This window comes from Dama dama, chromosome 11 (genome assembly GCF_033118175.1).
Source record: "Dama dama isolate Ldn47 chromosome 11, ASM3311817v1, whole genome shotgun sequence".
NCBI lineage: Eukaryota > Metazoa > Chordata > Mammalia > Artiodactyla > Cervidae > Dama > Dama dama.
Window position 1 is genome coordinate 57,831,258 of NC_083691.1, and position 16,965 is coordinate 57,848,222.

At 44.0% G+C, this 16,965-nt stretch overlaps 1 protein-coding gene across 1 annotated transcript; it reads right to left on the bottom strand.

The window, feature by feature from the left end:
* Positions 1-15,436: 15,436 nt before the first annotated feature.
* Positions 15,437-16,253, bottom strand: LOC133065553 (UBA-like domain-containing protein 2). The gene has a single exon (XM_061156279.1). It carries the CDS (start codon positions 16,166-16,168, stop codon positions 15,665-15,667), a length of 504 nt encoding a protein of 167 aa, XP_061012262.1. The 5' UTR covers positions 16,169-16,253; the 3' UTR covers positions 15,437-15,664.
* Between the last annotated feature and the right edge of the window lie 712 nt (positions 16,254-16,965).

The window sequence follows — 16,965 nt, forward strand, 5'->3', positions numbered from 1 at the left end:
CCACCACCCTCCTGGTACACAGATGTGTTCACCAATCCATCCTTTCAAGAGCTTGAATAGGCTCTCCAAACACAGTTCTTTAGGGTTTTTATGGAGGTTCTACTTTGTAGGCATACGATTGATTAAACCACTGACCTTTGGTGACTAAATTCAATCTCCACACCTCTCTGCTCACTGGAGATCAAGGGGATAGGATTGAAAGTTCCAACCCTCTAGTCGCATGACTGTTTCACCTGGCAGCCAGTCCCCATTTATAGGAGCTTTCCAAAAGTCACTTCATTAACGTAAACTCAGGTGTTTTGGAAGCTGCTTGTTATGAATAACAGACAACTCTCCTTCACCTTTGTCACTGCAGAGCTATTTCAGAAACTGGGGAGAAAACAAGCAAACAAATATTACAACAAAAGTTGCTCCTATTACTCTCTGACTCAGAAAACTACAAGAGGCTTTAGGAGTTCTGTGCCAGGAACCAGGGGCAAAGACCAAATACCAAATATGTATTTCTTATTATATCACAATTATCATGCCCGCAGGCTTCCCTGGTAGATTAGTAGTAAAGAATCCACCTGCTGATGTAGAAGACTTGGGTTCTATCCCTGGGTCAGGAAGATTCTCTGAAGAAGGAAATGGCAACCCAGTCCAGTATTCTTGCCTGGTAAACCCATAGACAGGGGAGCCTGGTGGGCTGTAGTCCATGGGGTCGAAAAGAGTCAGACACGACTGAGCAACGGAGAGCACACTCACAACCTATGCACCAATGTTCCCCTCCTACTGCTGTGAGTCATAAACTCTCTCTTGTCTTCGCCAGTGTCTATGAAAATTGTGACATGCTAACTTTCTGGCTTACAAGAGGAGTAAAATCAAATCTCAGATCCTTTCACAGTTACCAACTTAACAGAGATGAAGAGAAAAATCTTGTAAGGAACCAGGGGAAAAAATACACATTGCATACATGGATCCAATGATAGGAACAATGGCTAACTTCTCATCAGAAACAATGTAAGCCAAAAGACAATGGGACATCAATTTTAAGTGTTGAAAGGAAAAAGATGTATTAGTTACTAGATACTAGATACTAGTTATTAGAACTAGATACTAGTTCTGTATCTAGTTAAAAACATGTTTTAAATAGAAATCTAAACAAAGATATTGTCAAATAAACAAAACTAGTTTTTGCCACCAGCAGATTCACACTGCAAAAGAAAGTGAAGAAAATTTTCAAGGTGAGGAAATGATGCAAGATAAAATTTAGAATCTATAGAAAGAAACAAAGAGAACAGGAAATGATAAATATATTAGTGAATGTAAAAGACAATTTTCTTTCTTGTATTCAGTGATTTAAAAATCAACTGATAATTTAGATTAAAAAACACAATAATATTAGGGGGTTTATAACACAAGTAGAAGAAGCAAGGAGTGTGACAAGAAAAGCACAAAGCAAAAGGGAAGGTAAATAAAACCACATTGTTGTAAGGTTCTTACACGTGAAGCTTTATAATATTAACTCAGAGTAGTGTCAGTATAAGATATAAAAATAACTATTGAAATAGAGAAGTCAGGAAAGCTATGAAAAATAAGCAAAAAAAAAGGGGGGGACACAAATAAAGCAAATAGCAAGATTGAAAAGTTATCAAGAACTACTACACACTCCAAGACAAGACAGACCTTGTCAAAATGACTAAGAAAAGACCCAACTCTATGCACAGAAAAGATCCCCAACTCTACATTTAGAAAAGTAAACAAAAAGGAAGAGACACAAATAAGACAAGTGGCAAGATTGAAAAGTTATCAACAACTATATTAAACACTTCAGTTAAAAGGAAAAATTTGTCAAAATGACTAAGACCCAATGCTATGTTTAGAAAAGATTCACTTTAAGATATAGATGGGTGAAAGTAAATGAATGAAGAAATTATACTGTGTAAACAGTAAGCCTGAGAAAGCTAGGTGTGGTTATACTAAGTTTGTACAAAGTAGACTTTAACACAAGAAGTATTCCCCAAATTAAAAAGTGTCATTTTTGTAATGATAAAAGGATCAATTCATCAAGAAAACATAACCCTAGATATGATGAATCTAACAATCAAACTTCCAAATACATCAAGCAGAATTTGACAGAACAAAAGAGAGAAATATAAAATTCATAGAGTTGAATATTTTAACACCTCTCTCAGTAATTAATAACACAAGTACAAAGTCATAAAGGTACAGAAGATGTAAACATTATAATTTATCATTATGAAATCAACATTATAGAATATTATACCACTGACAGCAGGATATATATTCTTTTCAAATACACATGAACTTTAACCAAGACCAACTATTTGGACTATCAAACAGTCAGTGGGTTGAAATTGTAGAGATTATGTCTTCTCAATCAGAATGAAATTAAGCTAGAAATCAGCAGCGATAATTTATCTAAACAATGCCCTAACATTTGGAAATCAAGCATTATGCCTCTAAATAACCCAGGAGTCAGAGACGATATTACAGGGAAAATTAGGAAATACTCCAAACTGAAAAGGCATGAAGACAAATAAACAGACCAATGTAATGGAAGTAAAGTGTCCAAATATAGTTCTACACATGTATGGTCACTTGTCATCATTTGGCAAAAGTGTCAAGGTAATTTAGTGAAAAAAGAAAAGTCTTTCTACAAATGGTTCTGGAACACCTAGAACTCTGTATGGTAAGAACATGAACTTTGGGACTTGTATCTAGAACATATAAAGAAATCTTTCAACTCAATGAAAAATGGGCAAAATATTTGAATAGACATTTCTCCAAATAAGATATATAAATGACCAATAAGCTTATGAAAAGATGCTTGACATCATTAGACATCAGAGAAATACAAATCAAAATGCCAGTGAGATACTACTTCACACCCAGTAGGCTGGCCATAATAAAAGAAAATAAGTGTTGGTGAGGATATGGGAAATGTGAATCCTCCTATGCTTCTGGTTCAGTTCAGTTCAGTTGTGTCTGACTCTTAGCAACCCATGAACTGCAGCACACCAGGCCTCCCTGTCTATCACCAACTCTCGGAGTTTACTCAAACTTATGTCCATTGAGTCGGTGATGCCATCCAACCATTGCATCCTCTGTCATCCCCTTCTCCTCCTGCCCCCAATCCCTCCCAGCATCATGGTCTTTACAAATGAGTCAGTTCTTTGCATCAGGTGGCCAAAGTATTGGAGTTTCAGCTTCAGCATCAGTCCTTCCAATGAATATTTCCTTTAGGATGGACTGGTTGGATCTCCTTGCAGTCCAAGGGACTCTCAAGAGTCTTCTCCAACACCACTGTTCAAAAGCATCAATTCTTCAGTGCTCAGCTTTCTTTATAGTCCAACTCTCACATCCATTCATGACTACTGGAAAAACCATAGATTTGATTAGAAGGACCTTTGTTGGGAAAGTAATGTCTCTGCTTTTTAATATCCTGTCTAGGTTGGTCATAACTTTCCTTCCAAGGAGTAAGTGTCTTTTAATTTCACGGCTGCAATCACCATCTGCAGTGATTTTGGAGCCCCCGAAATAAAGTCTGCCACTGTTTCCACTGTTTCTCCATCTATTTGCCATGAAGTGATGGGACCAGATGCCATGATCTTAGTTTTCTGAATGTTGAGCTTTAAGCCAACTTTTTCACTCTCCTCTTTCACCTTCATCAAGAGGATTTTTAGTTCCTCTTCACTTTCTTCCATAAGGGTGGTATTCATCTGTATATCTGAGGTTATTGATATTTCTCCCAGAAATCTTGATTCCAGCTTGTGCTTCATTCAGCCCAGCATTTCTCATGATGTACACTGCATATAAGTTAAATAAGCAGGGTGACAATATACAGCCTTGACATACTCCTTTTCCTATTTGGAACCAGTCTGTTGTTCCATGTCCAGTTCTAACTGTTGCTTCCTAACCTACATACAGATTTCTCAAGAGGCAGGTCAGGTGGTCTGGTATTCCCATCTCTCTAAGAATTTTCTTTTTTAAAAAAAAATTTATTTATTTTAATTGGAGGCTAATTACTTTACAATAGTGTAGTGGTTTTGCCATACATTGACATGAATCAGCCGTGGGTGTGCATGCGTCCCCCTCCTGAACCCCCCTCCCACCTCCCTCCCCATCCCATCCCTCAGGGTCATCCCAGTGCACCAGCCCTGAGCACCCTGACTCATGCATTGAACTTGAACTGGTGATCTATTTCACATATGGTAATAAAGATGTTTCAATGTTATTCTCTCAAATCATCCCACCCTTGCCTTCTCCCACCAAGTCCAAAAGTCTGTTCTTTACATCTGTGTTTCTTTTGCTGTCTCACATATAGGGTCATTATTACCATATTTCTAAATTCCATATATATGCATTAGTATACTGTATCGGTGTTTTTCTTTCTGACTTACTTCACTCTGTCCACAGTTTGTGGTGATCCACACAGTCAAAGGCTTTCGTGTAGTCAGTAAAGCAGAAATAGATGTTTTTCTGGGACTTTCTTGCTTTTTCAATGATCAAATGGATGTTAGCAATTTGATCTCTGGTTCCTCTGCCTTTTCTAAATCCAGCTTGAATATCTGGAAGCTCACGGTTCATGTTTGATTGAAGCCTGGCTTTGCTGCTGGTAGGATTATAAAATGATCTAGTAGCTTTGGAAAGGGTTTTCCCAGGTGGTAAAGAATTTGCTGGCCAATACAGGAGACTCAGGTTTGATCCCTGGATCAGGACGATTCCCCTGGGGAAGTAAATGGCAACCCATTTCTGTATTCTTGCTTGGGAAATCCCATGGACAGAGGAGTCTGGCACGGCTACACAGCCCATGGGGCCACAGAAGAGTTGGACATGTTGTTGTTCAGCCACTAAGTTGTGTCTGAGTCTTTGTGACCCCATGAACTTCAGCAAGCCAGGCTTCCCTGTCCTTCACTGTCTCCCAGAGCTTTCTCAAGCTCGTGTCCACTGAGTTGGTGATGCCATCCAACCATCTCACCCTCTGTCACCCTCTTCTCCTCCTGCCCTCAATCTTTCCCAGCATCAGGGTCTTTTCCAACGAGTCACTTCCTCGCATCAGGTAGCCAAAGTATCAGAGCTTCAGCTTTAGTCCTTCTAGTGAATTTCAGGGTTCATTTACTTTAGGACTGACATGACTTAGGGACTAAACAACAACAATGAGCTTTGGAAAACAGTTTGGTCATTCCTCAAGGTTAACCATAGAAGTACCGAATGACCTACAATCTTACTTTCTGATACCCAAGAGAAATAAAAATACATATTCACATAAAAAATGTGTACACAAATGTTGATAGCAACATTATTCATGATAGGCTAAACTGGAAACACCCCAAATGTCCATCTACTGATGAGTGAGTAAACAAAACATAGCAGCATATCCATGCAATGCAATGTCATTTAGCTATACAGCTCCATGATCCTATGATACGGATTAACTTCAAAACATCACACTAAGTCAAAGGCACAAAAGATCACATATTGCATGAGTCCATTTATATAAAACGTCTGCCATAGGGAAATCTGCAGAGACAGAAAGTAGATTAAGTGTTGCCTAGGACTGGGAGAAGGGGGAAGCAGGAGTGACTGCTAAAAGATATGGGGTTTCTCTCTGGGGTGATAAAAATGATGAAACTGTGGTGACGGTTGCACAACTGTACAAATATGTTTGTACAGTATGAGCCAGGGTTCTCCAGAGAAATAGAGCTAAGAGTATTTATTTATTTATCCATCTATCCATCCATCCATGCATTAGTTACAGGAATTCATGCATGATCTGGCATCTGCAAGCTGGAGAACAAGGAACTGACTGCTATGAGTCCCAGTCTGAGTCCAAAGACCTGAGAACCAGGGAAGCCCAAGTTCAAAGGCTTTGGCGTAGTCAATAAAGCAAAAATAGATGTTTTCCTGGAACTCTCTTGCTTTTTCAATGATCAAACAAATGATGATACTCTCAACTCAAGCAAAAAGAGCAAATTTGTCCTTCTTATGCCTTTTTGTTCTATTCACACCCTCAGTAAATTGGATGATGTCAGCAGGCATTAGTGAAGGCCATTTGCTTTACCCAGTCTACCTATTCAAAGGCTAATCTCTTCCAGAAACCCCCTCACAGTCCAAAATAATGTTTTACAGCTATCTGGCTTTACAATGGGGCTTCCTTGGTGGCTCAGACAGGACAGAATCTGTCTGCAATGCCGGAGACCCAGGTTCGATCCCTGGATAGGGAAGATCCCCTGGAGAGGGAATGGCTACCCACTCCAGTATTCTTGCCTGGAGAACCCCAGGGACAGAGGAGCCTGAGGGGCTACAGTCCATGAGGTCACAAAGAATTGGACATGACTGAGTGACTACTAACAGTGTAACTAACTGGGTATCTGAAGAATTGGGGATTCTGGGATCATTTGGTGAGATTGCCCCAGGCACAGACATTGACGGATAAGGAGAGGAGGGCAGTGGAAGGAGATGGGGGGATGGAGGTTCTGACAGATATGAGTGAGGGTCCCCCTACTGGGTCATCTGGAATTACTGGGTGGGGGCTGACTTCATAGCAGGGGACAGTGAGGGGGCTTAGGGGAGTTGGATCAGGACCCCAGCACCCATCCTGCACTTTGCTTCTGCAAGCTGGAGACACTTGGGTTATAGCATTTTAATAATGTTTTTTTTTGTATAGAGGACATTCACATATGTTGTTTAATTGTCCAAACAACTCTGAGAAGTATTATGATTTGGGTTTTTCAAATGTGTATAATGAGCCTCAGGAAGCTTCAGTAGCTCCACTATTTTTGCGGCTCCTCACAACAGGAACATAGTCCCCTCAGGCCCCCATATCTACCTCAGGAGAAGGAATCATTATTTTGCCAATTCACCCCCTAACACACAAGAAAGAAGGCAAAATCTGAAAATACAAAGTAATCATGGGAAAATACTATTAATTATCTGTGTGTTGGAACTGGTTCCCACTCCAGGCTGAGCTAGGGGGTGCTCTGTGTGACGTCTCCAGCACCTGGAATTGACATAGAGTCCATGATCCACGAATGGCAACCCTCTCCAGTATTCTTGCCTGGAGAGTTCCAGGGACAGGGGAGCCTGGCGGGCTATAATCCATGGAGTCCCAAAGAGTCAGACATGACTGAGACTAAAACCATGCTCCATGAACATTTTTGAATTAATAATCAGGTATTGATATGGGAGTGGGCTTCCCTGATGGCTCAGCAATAAAGAATCCGCCTGCCAAGGCATGAGACTTGGGTTCGATCTTTGGGTCAGGAAGATCCCCTGGAGAGGGAAATGGCAATCCACTCCAGTATTCCTGCCTGGGAAATCCCATGAACAGAGGAACCTGGTGGGCTACAGTCCATGGGGTCGCAAAGAGTTAGAAGATGAAATAAGCCAGGTGGATCTCTGGGGCAGAGTCTTCTAAGAAAAGGGAAGAGTAAAGGGGAGGCGCATGTGAAATTAATGTATTCTGAATGTGTTTACAGCAAGTTTTACAGGTATCCCCTGCTTTTGGAAAGTCTGCTTGACACCACTCCTTTTTACAAAAGATTTACAAAAAATATACTGTTTTTGCCAATGGAATCCAAAGAAGATTTTCGCTTTTACAAAAAAAAAAGGAGAAAACCAAAACTAGCATCAGTGGTTGTTTTGTAGCCAGCCGTTACAGAAGCTGTGGCAGCACCTAAGCACCCCGAGCTCCTTTCTTGGGAACTACATTCAGTCTCTCAGCATCAAGGTACTGTAACTTTGACTGTATCTATAAGCATCTGTGCTTTATCTCAATTTATCTTGTGCATCTGTTAGCAAGATGTGTCCTAAGGTAATTCCTTCTTCACTTTATACCATTTAGGCTTAGGAAAAGTTTTCATAGGAACTCTCTACTTCCTCACAGGGGAGAAACCTTTCATCAGTTCCAGGTAAGTGGCCAAGTGCTTTGGGGATTGCAAAATGCAAAACACTTAGTCCCTTGGCTTCCCTGGCGGCTAGGTGATAAAGAATCTACCTGCCAATGCAGGAGACACAGATTCTGTCCCTGATCTGGCAAGATCCCATGTGCTGCAGAGCAACTAAGCCCATGTGCCACAACTATTGAGCCTATACTTTAGAGGCCAAGAGTCTCAAATCCTGAACCCATGTGCCACAACTACTGAAGCCTGAGTGTCCTAGAGCCCGTCCTCTGCAACAAAAGAAGCCACCACAATGAGAGGTCTTTGCGCTGCAGCTAAAGAGTAGCCCCTGCTTGCCACAACTAGAGAAGAGCCTGTGAGCAATGAAGACCCAGCCTAGTGAAAATAATAAATAAACAATAAAATTATCTATCTATATAACTTAATGAGGGCTGGCATGGATGGTCCTCAATGTCTTCATGGAAAAAGTTGCCCCAAAGCCTAGATTTGAAAATTGAGTAGGAGTTAGGTGGTGCAGAGGAGCAGAGCAGACGCTCTGAAGTAGGGTGTAGGGTGGTGAAGGGATAGGGCTCAGATTGTTCCCACCTTGTGTGTGTGTGCACGCTCTGTTGCTTCAGTCCTGTCTGACTCTTTGTGACCCCATGGAATGTAGCCTGCCAGGATCCTCTGTCCATGGGATTCTCCAGGCAAGAATACTGGAGTGGGTTGCCATGCCCTCCTCCAGGGGATCGTCCTGACCTAGGGATGGAACCTGCATCTCTTAGGTCTCCTGGATGGGCAGGCAGATTCTTTACCACTAGCACCACCTTGGAAGCCCAACCTTCTCATTTAGGATAGGCTATAAATCTAAACATTATTGGCCAAGCCCAGCAGGAACTAGCCCCTACCTGACTCTCCCTGGTCCCCATGCTCCAGCTTCATGGCCTGTGATAAAAGGAATGAAAATGTCCATGACCACATAAGAAACAGTACCAAGGAGAGAGAAGAAGGTGGAGGAGTGACTCCATCATGGCCCATGGAGGGGAGTGCCTGACTCCAGGACATGGGAGGAAGACCCTTGGAGTGGAGGTGAAGTACCAGAAGCAGCAGTCTGAGTTCACTGGCCACCGAGATCATTCCTCTGCTCTGTCTCCGAGTCAACTTTTCTTAGTCATCCAATCTGTGTGGACTTTCCCTGGGGAGAGGATGCAGGCACGGCTGTTCCCTCTATGGATCCACTCCTCATGGTAATGAGGGTCTTGACATTTTTCCTTATTTATTATAGACAGTACCAGCCACCACCCACCAACATGAAAACGTGCCTGTCTTCCTTGAAGATATGATGCTGGAACTCCTGTGTTGAGTTCTGGCAAGATGGGTGTGTGTACTCCCCAGGGTGGAGGTGGGGTAGGGTTCATTCCACATGTCAATCAATCATCCAGGTAAGAGGTCCTCAGCTAGAAACAGGACCACAGTTTGTTGGCTTTCTTTTCTTTCTTTTTTTAAAAAATTTTGACCACACTGCACAGCATGTGGGATCTTAGTTCTCCGACCAGGGATTGAACCCATGCCCCACGCATTGGAAGGCAGAGTCTTAACCTCTGAACAACCAGAAAAGTCCCTGTTGACTTTCAAGTAAGTATAAGAAGACACTTAGAATCTCTTGAGAGAAGAGAATGCCTTAGAATCCGTTTGGAGACTAAACACAGGTAACAGGCAACATTTGCTGGATACTTGTCAAGGGTCAGACCCTACATGTAAATAGTCCAAGTCAGGATTAAACTACAGCTCAATTAATAGGCGAAAAAACTTTCCCTGGAGGGAAAAAACAGCTTTTTCTTAGGAAATCTTTAAAAGACTTGACCTTCACTCCCGAGAGCATGAATTAAACTAGATATTTTTCTTCTCAAGATTTTTCCCAGAACTGAGAAGAGAATAATAGGATCATCTTCAGGAAAATGCTGACCCCTGGTGGACATTTATTGAACTGCTTTTTAAACAACCGCCACAGTATGGACGGTAAACCCAGAGGCAAAACTTCTTTTTAAAGTTGCCAAAAGCGAGAAGAGGAATCAAGAATTCCTTTTTACTCCTTGTTACCAAATAAACCATTTGTCTCTAAAAAAAAAATAAAATAGAATAAAGTTGACCATCCCTATATTTAAGTTTTCTCAGGCTGCTGCTGCTGCTGCTAAGTCACTTCAGTCGTGTCTGACTCTGTGCGACCCCATAGACGGCAGCCCACCAGGCTCCCCCGTCCCTGGCATTCTCCAGGCAAGAACACTGGAGTGGGTTGCCATTTCCTTCTCCAGCGCATGAAAGTGAAAAGTGAAAGTGAAGTCGCTCAGTCGTGTCCTACTCTTAGCGACCTCATGGACTGCAGCCTACCAGGCTCCTCTGTCCATGGGATTTTCCAGGCAAGAATACTGGAGCGGGGTGCCATTGCCTTCTCCGTTTCTCAGGCTACGAACCCCAATAGAAATAGAGTATTTCACTGTCTCTCCAAACTTGTCTGACAACTGGGTTTAATATCAAGCATGTTGAGATTTGCCATTATGACTTAGGGATTTCACAGTTATATGAAGAAAAAACACAAAATGATTTGGTTTCCCCAAAAATTTCAAAAATTTTGCCTTGATTGAACACCTTCTATTAGAGCACAATCTATGTCCCCCCTCCCGCCCCAGAAGTTAAGCTCGAACTGTCTTAGACTGAGAAAATAGAAAAACTTCTTCTACTAAAGGTGAATTCCCCTAAAATTGAGTTCCTCTGCTGAGTTTATGATTAACCTCTCTATCCAAAACTTTATTCCCTTTCTTGTCCCATACCTCTTCCCCATCAAGACTGAAGAGTATCAAAGAAAAGTGGGGGGAGGGGTTGTAACCTAGCAAAAGCCTGAGATCTTCCCAGGACAGAGCCCACCTCCCCACCGCGTTCTCTGCTGGCCACTTCTAATGTAGAAAAAATTTAGCCTTATACACCTTTCTTGAGTTCCAGAGAAGAAATGTAATCAGAGGAGTGGGAATATGCAGAAACAAAGGAAAATATTCAAGTGAGACAAAATAATAATAGTTTAGTCATTAAATAAAGTCAAGGACCTTTAGTTTCTCCTCAAGGGCTAGAGATAATATTATGAACCATATTCTTGAGCTATTTTGCAGACACTGAAACCCCCACCAGGTAGAAGAAGTCAAGTGTATGCTACTCATAAGCACATAGACCCCAGACTGGTTGGAACTAGATGGGTGATGATGTTGACTCCCAATTACCTTACCAACAACCAATCAGAAGAATGCTGGTGGTCACAAGCTGATCACACACTCAGTAACCCTCTCCCTTGTGTGCGTGAAGTCGCTTCAGTCATGTCTGACTCTTTGCAACCCCATGGACTATAGCCCGCTAGGTTTCTCTGTCCATGGGATTCTCCAGGCAAGAATACTGAAGTATTCTTGCTGTCCATGCCCTCCTCCAGGGGATCTTCCATACCCAGGGTTCGAAACCACGTCTCTTACATCTCCTGCATTGACAGGTGGGCTCTTTACCACTGGCACCACCTGGGAAGTCCAACCGTCTCTCTCATCCTTTCTTTAATCTGAGTATCACCCACTGGACTCCTTACTGAGTGCACTGAATTTTTCTTCACCACAACTGAATGTCAGTAGATTTACTTCACTATGTGCAGGTGAACAGAGGACCAAGTTTAGTTCAGTAACACCATCTTCAACCCAAATTAAAATGTGGTCAAAATCGACTGACTTTCTCTGGAGGCTTTCTCTGAAGTCAAGAACCATTTCCCTTCTTTGCCTTTTAAGCCTCTGCCAGTCGCCAGATACAGGTTACTCGGAAGCAGCAGCAGAGAGTCTTGGTGTCAGGGTCCTTGAGTCAAGAGCCTTCTGGTCCAGGGGGTCTTGGCACTGGCATACTGATGCCCCAGTTCCACTCCTAGGCCGCCCCCAAGCCAGTCTCTGGGAGTTGGGACTGGGTATTGGCATTTATTTTTAAGTTCTGCCCATGAACCTAATAGGAACTGCAGATCCAACCCTTTCCTATTTTATGTGAGAAAATTGAGGCCTAGAGAGGAGAGGTCACTTGAGCAAGTTCACCAGCTAGTTAGTAAAGAAACCCTGACTAGTCTGTGAAAGTCTTAAAGGCTGGAGTCATGTGTGTTCAGTGTCGAATTCACAAATTAGCTGTTCTTCGATTCTGTGATCTTATAGTGCAATCAGGCTAGAAGTGACAGGGAAAGACTTTTAGATTACTTTTTCTCCCACCTAAGTCCCCTACCTCCTAGTCAACCTTGTCCTGCATTTTAATTGTACAAAGCCTCACTTTACTTCTAAAATATTTATTTTCATTTATTTGGCTCCATCTTAGTTGCAGCATATGGAATCTGATTTCGTTGTGCATACAGGATCTCTCTCTCTCTTTTTTTTAGTTGCAGCATATATGATCTAGTCACTCTTAAAGGAAATCAACCCTGAATACTCACTGAAAGGACTGATGCTGAAGCTGAAGCTTCAATCCTTTGGCCAGCTAATCTGAAGAGCCAACTCTTTGGAAAAGATCCTGATGCTGGGAAAGAATGAAGGCAAAGGATGAGTTGCAACAGAGAAGAAGATGGTTGGATGGCATCACTGATTCAATGAATATGAACTTGGGAAAACTCCGGGAGATGGTGAGGGATAGGGAATCCTGGGGTGCTGCAGTTCATTGGGTCACAAGAGTTGGACATGACTTGGTGACTAAACAGCAACATGTGATCTAGTTCCCCAACCAAGGATCAAACCTGGGCCACCTGCATTGGGAGCATGGACTCTTAGCCACTGGACCACCAGGGATGTCCCAACAAAGCCTAACTTTCCTTGCAGCCCAGGTCCTGTGTTCTATCCATGAGCCAAAGATGGCCTCTATGTGCTGGTCCCTGGGTGGTGATTTCTTCACAGCAGGCTGAGATCTGTGGGCTCCAAAGTCTACCACTGCCTAACTGTGTTAAGTATCACCCAAATAAAGAGATTTTGAGCCATTTTAAACCAACCGGCTTTGCATGTCCCGTGAAAGTGTACCCAACATTTGCTAGCCAGGGATGAGCCCCAGGTCACAAAGTCCCCAAGCTGCTGCGTCCTTTGGAGATTTCTGACCCAGAGATTCCCGCTGCGCTACAGAGTGACATCATTTACACACACAGGAGCCCCTTCCCCTAAGTCCTCTTGCTTCCTCCTTCTAAGCAGAGACCCACTTCTGCGTAGCCTTTGGACAGACCCCTGCTGTGATGTACCTCCCTCCTGAAAAGCGTGTGTGCTTGGTCAGCCACTCAGTCCTGTTCAACTCTTTGCAACCCCCTGGACGGTAGCCTGCCAGGTTCCTCTGTCCATGGGATTTCCCAGGCAAGAATACTGGAGTGGACTGCCATTCCCTCCTCCAGGGGATCTTCCCAACTCACAGATGGAACCCTTGTCTCCTGCATCTCCTGCATTGTCAGGCGAGTTCTTTACCACTGAGCCACCAGGGACGCCCAGTAGAGCTGCCACCTTGTGGTCAGATCTTTTCATTGCAAAGCCTCCTTTTGCTTTGCCTTACCATTAGGCTTACCCATGGAGCATGTTGTTCCCTGTTACACAGGAGGAAGAGAGAGCCTCCTAACACTGAGTCCTTTCCCTTTTTCTAGGCTTCTTTCAAAAGTTCCCTGGTCCAAGTCCTCTGTCTGCTCAAGTTTTCTGGCTGATACATTAACCCCTACTGAGATGTCAGTGGCTAGTTTATTTATTCATCAAATGTTTATGGAGCACCCAGTATCTCCCAAGCTGAATTCTTGGGATATGGACATGTCACTCAGCCATGTCCAACTCTTTGTGACCCCATGGTCTGTAGCCTGCCAGGCTCCTCCATCCATGGGATTTTCCTGGCAAGAATACTGGAAGGAATACTATTTCCTTCTCCAGGGGATCTTCCCAACCCAAGGATCAAACCCCAGTCTCCCACACTGCAGGCAGACTCTCTACCATCTGAGCCACCAAGGAAGCCCATTTTGGGATGTATCATGGAACAAAACAGGTGAAAGTTCTTTGTGTGTGAAGCTGGCATTCTAGCAGCATGAGGATGGCTTAAAGCTTTTCCTCTCTTATTTTTATTTTTTATTATTTTTATTTTTGTAAGCCTCTGGGTTTGGGGATAGTTTTTTTCTTTTTCCTTTTTCATTTATTTTTATTAGTTGGAGGCTAATTACTTTACAATATTGTAGTGGTTTTTGCCATACATTGACATGAATCAGCCATGGATTTACATGTGTTCCCCATCCTGAACGCCGCTCCCACCTCCCTCCCCATCCCATCCCTCTGGATTTTCCCAGTGCACCACCCCTGAGCACTTTTTTCATGCATCCAACCTGGACTGGCAATCTGTTTCACACTTGATAATATACATGTTTCGATGCTGTTCTCTCAGATCATCCCACCCTTGCCTTCTCCCATAGAGTCCAAAAGTCTGTTCTATACATCTGTGTCTCTTTTTCTGTCTTGCATACAGGGTTATCATTACCATCTTTCTAAATTCCATATATATGCGTTAGTATACTGTATCAGTGTTTATCTTTCTGGCTTACTTCACTCTGTATAATGGGCTCCAGTTTCATCCATCTCATTAGAACTGATTCAAATGTATTCTTTTTAATGGCTGAGTAGTATTCCATTGTGTATATGTACCACAGCTTTCTTATCCATTCATCTGCTGATGGACATCTAGGTTGCTTCCATGTCCTGGCTATTATAAACAGTGCTGCAATGAACATCGGGGTACATGTGTCTCTTTCAGATCTGGTTTCCTCAGTGTGTATGCCCAGGAGTGGGATTGCTGGGTCATATGGCAGTTCTATTTCCAGTTTTTAAAAGAATCTCCACACTATTCTCCATAGTGGCAGTATTAGTTTTCATTCCCACCAACAGTGTAAGAGGGTTCCCTTTTCTCCACACCCTCTCCAGCATTTATTGCTTGTAGACTTTTGGATAGCAACCATTCTGACTGGCAAGTAATGGTACCTCATTGAGGTTTTGATTCACATTTCTCTGATAATGAGTGATGTTGAGCATCTTTTTTTTTTTTTTTTTTAGAAAAGTCTCTTTTACGTTTTAAATTAAAATTTCACCCTGGTGAGATGATTTGATTTGGGAACTCCATCCAAAGGCCAGCCCTCCGCTCTGCTGTCTGCGGCCGGGCACACAGTGGGAGAGGCAGGGCGGCCCTGGGGCTGGGGGCCAGCTCGCAAGTCCTACACGAGCCCTGCACAGCTGGCCAGGGGTGGGGAGTGGCCCCCACACCTTCAGCCACCCAGCACCACCGGGAGTCCCTCCCACAGGGTGGGAAGGCAGAGGTCCAGGAGGCAGGGAGCAGACACCACGTGACTGCAGAGTCACGCCACCTGGCTCCCAAGCACCTGCCCTGGGACAGGGGTGGAGGAAGGGGTGCTGGCCCCCTGGGTGGCTTCTCTGGCCCTTCCCCACTGACCTAACACCCCGTCGGCCAGCCCTGTTCTCACATAGTTATTTTTATATATTCGTACATATATTATAGTTATATATTAAAAAGAGGAAAACCAAAAAACAAAAAAACTTGCCTGAAGAGAAACTCCTGAAGGACCCCGTGGTTCAGGAAGTTTACTGTCCCCCCACCCACAAAAACTCTCATATAAAATCTTCCAGTGCGATCTTCAGGAGACCCCCGCACGCCCAGCTTCCCCCCGCCCCTGGACCGCCCCCCAGCTCCAGCCCAGCGCCCGGCGGCATCCAGTCTCATCTCTGGCCGTCCATCGCCGCCATGGCTTTCTGCTGCGTGCTCCCCTGCTGTGCTCCGGGGGGCCACGTGGGCTGTGGGTGGTGGAGGTGGTGGAAGCTGTGGGCCGTGGGGGAGGAGGGTGGGATCCAGGCAGCCTGGTGGCTGGGCGGGGACGAGGCCCAGAAGGGGCTGAAGTTTGCAGGGGGTGAGCAGGCCACGGCGGTCATGGGGCTATTGCTGCTCTGCAGGCCCTCAGAGGCACGAAGCTTTGAGAACATGGCCAGCGCGTCGGGGAAGTTGGGCGGTGTGGCAGGTGTGTTGCTGGGGGTACACATCTGCATCTGGTGGTGGTGGTGGCCGTTGGGAATGTTGGTTTCTTGGAAAAACGTGCTCAGGGCGGTCTCAAACTGCCAGTGGGCCGCCTGCAGCAGCTGCTTCGCCTGGTCGGCCGCGCAGCCCGCTGCCAGCACGAACTGGTTGATCATGACCTGGTGCCGCAGCTCATCCATGTTCACCGACATGGCTCCGGCCGGCGCGCACTCCCGGGCTCGGCGGCCGCGGGAGGCCGGCTGCCCTCCGCTCGCGCTCGCCGCCGCCGCCCGCGGCCTCCGGACCCTCGGCCGCCGCGCCGCCCGCCTGGCGAGTCGATGTTGAGCATCTTTTCATGTGTTTGTTAGCCATCTGTATGTCTTCTTTTCAAAGAGGACAAAAATAGATGGAGAAATATACAGTGTTCATGGATTGGAAGAATCAATATTGTGAAAATGAGTATATGACCCAAAGGAATCTATAGATTCAATGCAATCCCTATCAAGCTACCAACGGTATTCTTCACAGAACTAGAACAAATAATTTCACAATTTGTATAGAAATACAAAAACCTCGAATAGCCAAAGCAAACTTGAGAAATAAGAATGGAACTGGAGGAATCAACCTGCCTGACTTCAGGCTCTACTACAAAGCCACAGTCATCAAGACAGTATGGTACTGGCACAAAGACAGAAATATAGATCAATGCAACAAAATAGAAAGCCCAGAGATAAATCCATGTACCTATGAACGCCTTATCTTTGACAAAGGAGGCAAGAATATACAATGGAAAAAAGACAAATTCTTTAACAAGTGGTGCTGGGAAAACTGGTCAACCACTTGTAAAAGAATGAAACTGGAACACTTTCTAACACCATACACAAAAATAAACTCAAAATGGATTAAAGATCTAAATGTAAGACCAGAAACTATAAAACTTCTAGAAGAGAACATAGGCAAAACACTCTCCAACATAAATCACAGCAAGATCCTCTATGACCCAGCTCCC